The 9460-nt window shown below is 63.6% G+C and overlaps 1 protein-coding gene across 2 annotated transcripts in view; it reads right to left on the reverse strand.

The window, feature by feature from the left end:
• The window catches only part of LMX1B (LIM homeobox transcription factor 1 beta), an 88441-nt gene extending 84865 nt beyond the window's left edge, over window positions 1-3576 (reverse strand). For both annotated transcript variants that reach the window (XM_055400303.2, XM_055400302.2), the window contains exons 1-2: window positions 3393-3576; window positions 2360-2546 (exon numbers count right to left, since the gene is read on the reverse strand). In XM_055400303.2, the coding sequence (XP_055256278.1) occupies window positions 2360-2546; window positions 3393-3531 (326 nt within the window). In that variant the 5' untranslated portion in view covers window positions 3532-3576. The remainder of the gene's footprint in view (window positions 1-2359; window positions 2547-3392) is intronic.
• Between the last annotated feature and the right edge of the window lie 5884 nt (window positions 3577-9460).

The following is a 9460-nucleotide window of genomic DNA, read 5'->3' on the forward strand; positions in this document are numbered from 1 at the left end:
GCAGATACTTAACTGGCATTATTGGAAGGAAGAGGGGGCAGGGGAGGAGGACACCATGAGAACTATGAATAATGCCCGCCTGCTGCCCACAGGACCTAGACTCTGCGCTGGAGATTCACCCTGACCCAATATTCACTTGCAAACACACCCTGCTGCACTGAGGGAGAAAGCTCTTAGGTACCTTTTTTTCTATTTTAAACAAATATACTTTCATCAAAGCAATAGTTGTCTAATGATTAATTGTTTTGTAAAATGAGGGAGTTGGCCTTTCAGCTTTAAAGGATCATCCAGCTCAAACTGTGTGACTTTACAATTCCCTGCTCTGAAGAACCAGGGGGGCACCCTCCTTGTTTTAAAGAAAATTGCTATGAATGACCGGGGTGTGGGAAGGAGAGGATGGGCAGATGGGTACAAGAGGCTGGAAAGAGTCTTTACAAAACATTAAAAAAAAATTTTTTTTCCCCCAGAAACTTGCACAAATGATTTGGAGGCCCATTTCCAGTTTTCTGGGCCTCCGGCCCCCATGTGTTGAGTTGTCCAGGCTGAGCTGCCCTGGGGAGTGGCACCACCAGAGCCGAGCTTGGGCAGGCAGAGCCAGGCGAGGGATGCAGGACAGCAGGATGTATGTGGACTGGAGGCTGGTGAGCCCCGCTGAGGGGCCAGTCCCTGGGGCCAACCCAAAGCCTCTGACCGCACCTATCTCCAACAACTTTCCTCCTTTTCTTTATACTGCTCTATGCCTGCCTGTGGCTGAGCTGACTGGTGGCCTCACCTTCTTCTGGAACTAGAACCATATCAGTCTGGGGCACAGCACAAACCCCATGAATGTCAGTGTGTCTAACCCGGGGTGCTCCAGCGAGAGGGGCAGTCTTTGGGGACCACAGAAGAGCTGGCTCAGGACAGGGCCCCAGTTCCTGCCTGCGGAGCCCTCCAGCTGGTAGGAAGAGCCAGGCGCAAAAAGTAGCTCCTGCTGGGCTCCTGGACCAGGGGAGCACAGAGTAGGTGCTAGTGGAGGGCTCAGCCGGGGTCTTCTGAAGTAGAACCCAATGCCCTCTCCAGGGCTCTGGCCTGCAGTCAACCTATTTCCAGGTCTCAGTCAAGCTGCTCCCCTTCCCATCAGGGTGTGGATTTCCGGACAGCCCCTGAGCAGAGCAGGTAGGCTGCCCTTGCTATCGGTACCAAGCACTGGCCGCTCTGTCCTTTCTCAGAGGCTTGGGCACACACAGCCCCTTCTGAGCGCCACACCACCTGAGCAGCCTACCCACCCCACAGCCCTATCGGAAATGGTTTTCTGGGCGTCACTGCAAAGTTCTCATGGGCACCCACTAGTCGCTGCCCTGGGCATCCCCACGCCCCTCTTCCTGCTGTTGCTCCCCTCTGCCTCCCTCTTAATCACACCACCAGGCACAAAACCCAGAGGGTCAAAAGAAACAAAACAAAACAAAACCCTGGATCTACTCTTATCTACCCCACGCCCCCTGCCAGACAAATCCATAGTCTCAGCTAAAAACAAAAGCCAAGCAGGTAGGGCTCAGCTCAGTCTCTGGCCCCAGCCCTGAGACGCTTGGGCTGCAGGAGGCCAAAGCAGGCCAGCCCTCCACAACATACACACATTGCAAGAAAGAGAGCCTGATGGGGAAGGCTGACTTGGTCAGCTCCTCACCCCATGGGGAGCCCAGATTGTGGTTTGCCACCTCTTAAGGTCCTCTTCCTAGACAGCATCGCCAGCCAACAATAATTATGTGTGCAGGATTCCCGCTTGGAACGGTCTGGGGAGGGTGCACACCCTTTTCTCTCCATCAGGGACTGAAAAGGCAGTAGGGAGCCTGGCAGAAAGAGGGCATGCCCCACAGCTCCCGCGCTTCAGCACCCTGGCACTCCACCCCCTTGCTTCAGCAATCCCCAACCGACACAAACCCTGCCTTGGGAGTGGGGAAGCACACCGCCAAGGCCCGGCTCCCTAAAGCACTGCTTTCGTTTGAAAAGCAATTCTCGGTCCCCAGTGCAGGCCTCCTTGAAGCCAGGCCCTGGTCCCGCGACCGCAGCATCGTATCCCCTACTCCGCTCAGGGCCTTGTCCCGCGCACCCCAACGGGAGCAGTCCAGCGCAGGTTTCCCGAACAAAAAAGATGGCAACTAGGGGCTGCCGGAGGGTCCCGGCCACCCCACCGGGGTGAGCCGGGCCGGTATGGTTCTCCCTGCAGGGAGACGCGCAACCCGCGGAGTTCTCTCTGGAGTTGACGGGCCCAGCAGCGCGCGGGGCCGGCTGCAGGGCGTACGCGGGCCCTGGCCGGGCAGAGGGGCGACCGGGCTCGAGTGCCGGGCGGCGGCGGGGAAGGAGGAGGGCGCGAGGCGCTTACTGTTGGTAGTCTTGTTTGCAGTACAGTTTCCGATCCCGGAAGTAGCAGCTGGTGGTGAGGGCTTGCTGACACGCCGCGCACTGCAAACATTCCTCGTGCCAGGACGACTCGTTGACTCGCATCAGGAAGCGGTCGGAGATGGGCCGCTGGCAGCCCTCGCACACGGCGGGATGCGGGCAGTCGGAGCCTGCAGCGCACAGGGCGAGAGCCGGGCCGTCAGCGCCGACCAGCCCGGCCCAGCGTCCCGATCGCGCTGTGCCCGCGGCCCCCGGCCCCAAAGGCGAGGGCAGCCCGGGAGCGCAGCCCGCATGCCTGCGCCTCCCCGGCCGCCGCGCCAGGGCCCGGGCAGACTCAGTGAGTTCATCCCGGTCGGCGGACTCCGGCTCCGAGAGGCCGCGCGGGCCTGGAGCCTCGGCTTGGCGCTGCGCGCTCCCCTTCTCCGGAGATCCAGCGCTCGGTGGTAATGCACGAGAGGAGGAAGGAGCACGGCGCGGGGCAGCCGGCCGGGACCGACAGGCGAGGTGAGGGCTCAGGCGCACGCCCCACGGTGGCGTTCGTTGTCTTCTCTCCCACATCTCCCCCCAAACCTGTAATCTGGGTGACCCGGGGCACATTTCTCTCTTAGACACGGCCCTTCCCCAAGTGACCCGGCACCACTCCCAAGCTTGCCAAGGTGACTTCTTGTCTTCTCCATCACCCCTGCCACCGCCTCCTACCTCTCGCCTTCCGAGTGGCAGCTCTAGAACTGCGGCCCGGTGAGGATGGGAGGTGGCGGCTGGAGCTGTGCCTGTCCTCGCTCCTCCTAGGGGGTGTCCCTGCGTACCTCTGTCCCCTCAGGAAGCCTGTCTAGGCGTGCCTCTCGTCCCTCTGGTGATCACTCCAGGAGTCTTCTGTGTCCCCGACACCCCCACGTTCTGCAACACCACTGCCTTCATCCGTTGGCCTGGACCCCCCCCCCCGTGTCCACCTCCAGGGGCCGAGGCCCCTGTCCCCTGCCAGTAGACCACTCGGGGCGTCCCGACCCCGCACTCACCCAGCAGCACCCCCAGAGTGGCCGGCCCGGGGCGCAGGGCGTGCTCCTCCATCTTGATGCCGTCCAACATCTTCGCGCAGTCCGTCTGCCCGCGGGGGAAGCACCTCTCCAGCGACTCGGGACCTGTTGCTATATCCATGGGACGCGGGGCGCGCTGCGGGCCCCGCCGGCCAGGGTGCTTGCCCGCCCGCCTGCCGGCCCTCTCGCCTCCCGCCGCCGCCGCCGCCGCCGGGGAGCCGGGGAGCCGGGGAGCCGGGGAGGCGCGGCCCCCGCGGGGTTGGAGCTGCGGCTGGGGCCGCCGGCTGCCCCCGGCGAGTGCGGAGCGGCCACTCGCTGGCCCCGGGCCCCGGCGTCGTGCGGGCGGGCCGGGGCGGCTGCAGCCCGCGCCGCGCTCTCCCCCGGGGCACTCGTGGGCACGCGCGCCGGCTCCTCTGTCAGTCACCTGCCTGTCAGCCCCGGAGCCGGGCTGCAGCGGCGGCGAGCGGCGGCGGCGGACGGAGCCGCGCGGGGAGGAGGAGACGGCGGCGGCGGTGCTGGCGGTGGTGCTGGCGGCGGCGGCCGCGGCGGCGGCGGGCGGGGGAGGGGGTGGGGGTGCAGGGGCGGCCCCGCGGGCGGAGGGGGGCGCGCGGGCGGCGCAGCGGGGTCCCGGGCGGGGCGCAGCGGGCCGCGGGCTTCCAGGCGCGCTCCCCGCGCTACCCCAGTGCCATGGTGCGCCCTGGGAGCCGCTCGGTTTAGAGCTGTGGGGCCGGCGGCGGAGGGATACCCCGGCCGGGAGCCGCCTCACCGCTCCTCAAACTTCCTGACATTTGAACTCATTGGTGCGCCTCGTATCCCTGCGCCGGGATGAGCCGGCGGCTCCACGTCAAATAGTGCCGTCGCTGCCCCCCCCCCGCCTCTCCAGCCCTCCCCGCCCCCCGGCGGGAGGGCTCCCCGCGGGCCCCCGGCTTGAGCTCCCTGCGCTGCGCTGGGCCCCCGAGTGCGGACCCGGGCGCCCCCGGCCAGGCCGAGCGCCCCGCGGGTCCCTGCAGAAGTTTGGGTCGCCTTCGAAACTAATCCTTCTGCCCCACCCCCTTGAAAATTTGATTTGGGAGTTGGGGAATGAAAGCTTTTCTTTCTTTCTTTTTTTTTCTTCCCTCTTCTTGCCTTCTCTATTATTAATATTTTGTAAAGCTTCAGCGCTAAGAGGAGTGGCCCTGAGCGAGGAGGCTCTTCACGGACGGCGGAGAGAGCAGCGGTTCCACCAGGGGACGGCGCCGACCCTCAGTGGCCGCCCGGGGGAGACCCCGACCGTCGGCCGAGGTAGGTCGCACCGGGTTAAGTTGGCGTCCCCCCGGCGCCCCTCCCCCGCCCGCCACCCCCGGTGCCAGCGCCTTCCCGGAGCCGGTTTGCTCAGTGGAGAGGGCAGGCTGCCGGATCGAAGCTCGGGGACCGGCAGGCAGGAGGGAAAGCCTGCTGCTGGCCCAGGACTTGCCAAAGTCCTGGCCCGGGGTGGGGGGAGTGGGATTTGGCTCCAGATTTGGGGGTGGGGGTCCGGGAAAGCTTCAGACATGGCAGAGAGTGGGTGGACGGGTGAGCGAAGATCCGAGAAGGGCCCCCGGGATGAAGAATGGGAACCCTGGGGCAGGCCAGAAAAGTGAGGCCGGGCTGCAGGCGACATAGAGTTTAGAGGATGATTAGGAGTGAGAAAGCGATCGTGCCTAGGAGTGGGGACAATTCCTGGCCTCGCAGGATTGGCATTGAGGGGCAAGGGTAGAAGGTGGTAGCCCCAGGGTCGCGGAGGACGTGCGTTGGAGAGCGCGAAGGAAACCGGATTGATCGCTGGAATATAAGCTACCTTGGGTGCCTAAGGGACCCTGCCGGGGGTCAGTAGGCCATGCCCGGCAGGGACAGGGCCTTGGCCAGTCTGGGCAGAGTGGGCCTCGGCACCGGGAAAGGAAAGGCCGGCGAGAATGAGCGGCCGACTCGGGCGCCCGCCCGGCCTGGCTCCCATCGGATCTGGCACTCGCACTCCGCACGCAGGCCGCTGCGTCCGGCTGCGGTGCACCGCTCCCGGGCCGGCTGTGTCTTCGGCTCCCGGGGTCCCCACGGAGGCACGGCTCGCCCGGGAGCTGGGGGCCCGAGGCGGCCCGGGGCGGCCCGGGGGCAGGCGCAGGTTGACCCTGCGCGCCGCTGGGGGCAGCCCGGGCCCCTCCCGGAGCGGAGCAGCGGCGCGGAGCGGGGCGGGGGCGGAGGGCAAGGGAGGCGGGTCCCCTGACCCCGCTGGAGGCGAGAGGGCGGATCGGATTTGAAGCCTGCGGGAGGCTTGGTAAGAAGTGGCCCCCTGTGCCGCGGGGCCCCGCGGAGGAGCCCGGCTTTGTGGAGGATTAGGAAGCTCCCTCCCTCTCCCAGTACCTGCGTGTATGTCGGTGGGTATCCGTGTGTGTGTGTGTGTGCGTTTCGATGCTCCCGTCTCTGAGGTTCTTCCATGCCTGTGCACCCGTGTCTCTGCACATACACGATTTGTCTGCGTCCCTGCAACTGTCTGGGCTCCGAGTGCGTGACTCTGAATCCGTGTCTGATGCCCCCGCATCCGTGTGTGTTTGGATGTGAGTCTGCTGGGCCTTCTGTGTCTCCATATCGTTAGCGTTTTTATAGGTCTTTGTGTGTGCCCCTGCGCCTGTCACTCTATGCGGGTCCCAGGGTCTTTGTATGACTCTCACCCTCCGCATTGTGTATGGGGTCCTTTTCTGTGGGTGTCTTGGTGTCACCTTTGTGTGTCTGTGTGTACCTCCGAGTTTCCGAACGATTCTGTGTGCTCGCGAGTCTCCGAGTTGTGTATGTCTTTGTGTCTCCGTGTTTTCCTTGATTTCTTGGAGTCTTTGTGTGTCTGTATCCAGGACAGCTGATAAGTGGGTGTGGAGTTTCTCCCACAAGCCCTTGGTCCCCTGTCCTTGGGCAACCTGGAAACCCCAGGCCTTGAGCTCCCGAAGCCGGGCCTGGGACTGGGCCTGGACCGTCCTCGCCGGGTGACTGCAACTGCGGGCGAGGCAGCGGCGGGTGAAGCCAGGCGGACTAGGCTCGAGCGCGCAGAGCCCGGGGCGCAGAGCCGGGCTCAGGGCTGGCGGACCGATCGGGCACATTCTGCCCTCTGCTGGTAGCGCTGCGTTCTTGCACCCTCTGTCGGGCGACTGCCTGTAGGCGAGAGGGTCCCTGTTCCAGGCCCAGACCCTCTCCTCCTTCAGAGCGCACTTAGGAATTCTCTTCCATCACTTAGGAATCCTCTTCCATCACAGGTCCTGCAGACCCACCCCAGACTCCAAATTCCGGGAACAGCAGGTCATCCCCTTCTTTCTGTTTCCCACTCCCGGCCTTCCCTGTGCCGAGCCTCTTCTCCACACCTCTCTTCTCCCCTTTGTCGGAATGGAGACCTCTGAGCTTCTGGGACTCTCCGGCTGGCGTTCAGAATTGAGTCGGGACTGTGCCTAGGGTCGCATTACCGGGTGGCTCAAAGGCTGCATCTCCAAGCAGAAGGGTGAGCCGGCGACCCACCTTCGGGTACATGGCTCACCTGGCTCCCGGGGCGCACAGAATCTTGGCCCGTCACCCTGTGCTCCTGCCGGCATCACAGCCCACACCACCAGGGCCAAGGCGGGTGCCCAGAGCTGTCCGCAGCTGCTGAGATTCGAGCTTGGACCCAGGCCGCAGTCTGTTGTCTCTGATCTGGGAGCGGGGTTGCTCAGGCCGCTAACGTGGTTTCCCATCTCCTCCTCCTCCTCCCAGTTTGCTGCGCATTAATTCCCCACCCCACCCCACACCACCCCCACCCTTTGGATCAACCCGTGGGCCCTGTCCTTGCTTTTTGTCTCGCTCCCCGCCTCCCCCGGCTGAGTCGGCGGCGTCCCGGCTCCTTCGCGCTGTGCGCAGAGGCCCCAGGTCTCTTTCAAGCCCAGTCGTGGCTCCTGCGTCTCCCGACGGGCTTCCCTTGCTGAAAACTTGGCGGACTGCACGGTAGAAACGGGTCCTCGGCCCAAAGTTGGGTACTACGGGTAGCCGGCGAGTGCTATCTTGCTCAGACCGGCCGACAGAAGCCGCCGATTCCTCCCCAGGGCGACCCCGGGCCCTCTGGCGATCCGGGATTCTCTTGGGCTCTGACTAAGGTGTCAGAAACAGCTTCGGATTTTCTCCACCTAAGGGAAGACCCAGTCGACTGTGCGGAATTTCTTGGGAAGAAGCAAGGACTGAGATGGACGCCGTAGGGCGGGAGTCTTAGCTCCCCCATTCTACTGACTCCTCATTTCCACTGAGCCCTTTTCTCTGCCTCCTTGCTCCTTTCCTTAGGGCTTAGTGTCCCGGCGCCTGCCTGTGCTACCAGCGGCCCAAGCAGGGCCCTAGGACCCCCACCCTCCCGGCAGTGGAGCCCTGTCTGTTCTCCCCCAGCCGTGCTTCTGACCAGAGCCAGCCGTGAGTCCCCTCCCAGTTTACAGCCCCAGCTGGAAGCCAGAATCCTGGGCGTGGGTGGAGGACGGGGCGCGGCCCAGCCTGGTGCCTTGCAGCTTGGAGGCGCGGGTGCCGAGCTGTGCGGATCAGAGAGTCCACCCTGCAGCTAGGGGTAGAGTCAGGGCTGCCAGGGCATGCAGACCCCCTCCTGCCTTGCTTGCTGGCCACTGGCCCCTGAGATCCTCAGATGCATGGGTGCGGGAATGTGGGGGGAGCCAGCCTGGATCAGAGCTGCGGCCCCCAGCCAAGACCTGGGCTGGGGGCTGCTCCTCCCAGAACCCAGCCTGGGCTCTGAAGACCTGGGTGCTCAGGAAGTGAAGCGGGCAGGCACTGAAGGGGTCGAGTGTACGGGCCTCTGGAGCCAGATGTGATCACCCTTGACTCCTTGGATCAACCGGCTGTACTTGACCCCTGGGACACAGGGGTCAAAGGCTCAGGCCTCTTGTCAGCTAGCAGAGAGATGCACGTGTGTCATAAGTAATCTGGTCACTTTCCCACAGCCCAGGGAAGAGGGTCTGTGGTCTTCCCGTGTCTGCGGAGAGCTCAGAGACCCTGAGTCCCGTGGAGGTGCCCAGAGGAATGACTGGGGGGGCTGTGGGTTCCAAGTGGGGAGGGGGTCCCTCTGACTCAGGACTGGGAACAGGCCTCACTCTCCCATCTGGGGTTTTCTAGACTGAGGTGGTGGGGGCTAAGACTTTAGTCAGAACTTGCTAGTGAGGCACAGTGTGTGTGGCTCCAAGGCTGTGTGCGGGTGTGTGTCCGTGTGCAACGTGGGGACCATCCAGCCCCAGCAAAGTCCTTCAGCCCTCTCTGCAGCCCAGCCCCCGTCCTCAGCCAGCTGGTGGGGTCTCTGGCCACGGACTCATGACTTTTCAGTGCAAGATCTGGGTCATTAGTCATGAGATTTCTCCTTGGTGGGTCAGGAGATCCTGACCCAGGATCACAGATCGAAAGGCTGCTTTGATCCCTCAGGGCTGGAGAGGGACGGTGCCCTGGTCAGGTGGCCCAGGGCTGAGATCTCTCACTGGCCAGGCAGTGGGTTAGAAGCGGAGTGAAGAGCGGGTCTCAGGGAGTCCCCCCAGATCTGGTTCAGGACCTCCGGAAGGCCCTCCCCTCGCTCTGGACTTCAACTTCCTCATCTGTAAAGTGGGCGTAATAGCCTACATTCCCACAGGGCCATTGCGAGAATGGACTACAAGCGCTCACCACAGTGCCTGGCACCTAGTGAGTCTCCACTCAGATATCTGGAGGAAAGAGAGTCCCCGGGACTTAGGGGAGACTGCAGCTGCCTCTTTCCCGGCCAACCAGGGCCTGAGGGGAACCAGACACGCTGAGCTCAACAATCTATCTTCCTTTAGGGCAGGTGAAACTCAGGTCCAGGCAGCTGTGGGCTGGGCCCAGGAGACCCCCGCTCCCCGCCCGGGCAGCGCCCAGACAGCCCAGCACAGTCTCAGCCTTCACTCCTCGCTTTGGCTGTGGAGCCCAGGCTGAGGGGTTTTTCAGATGGCAACAGAATTAGGGGCTTCAGCCCAATGCGTCGAGGCTGTCCGTGTGGGACTCCCAAGGTGCCATTTATATTTATTTCCTAAAAG

Source organism: Moschus berezovskii, chromosome 11 (assembly GCF_049115385.1).
Source record: "Moschus berezovskii isolate FMDL1 chromosome 11, NW_MosBer_1.0, whole genome shotgun sequence".
In the NCBI taxonomy this organism is placed as follows: domain Eukaryota; kingdom Metazoa; phylum Chordata; class Mammalia; order Artiodactyla; family Moschidae; genus Moschus; species Moschus berezovskii.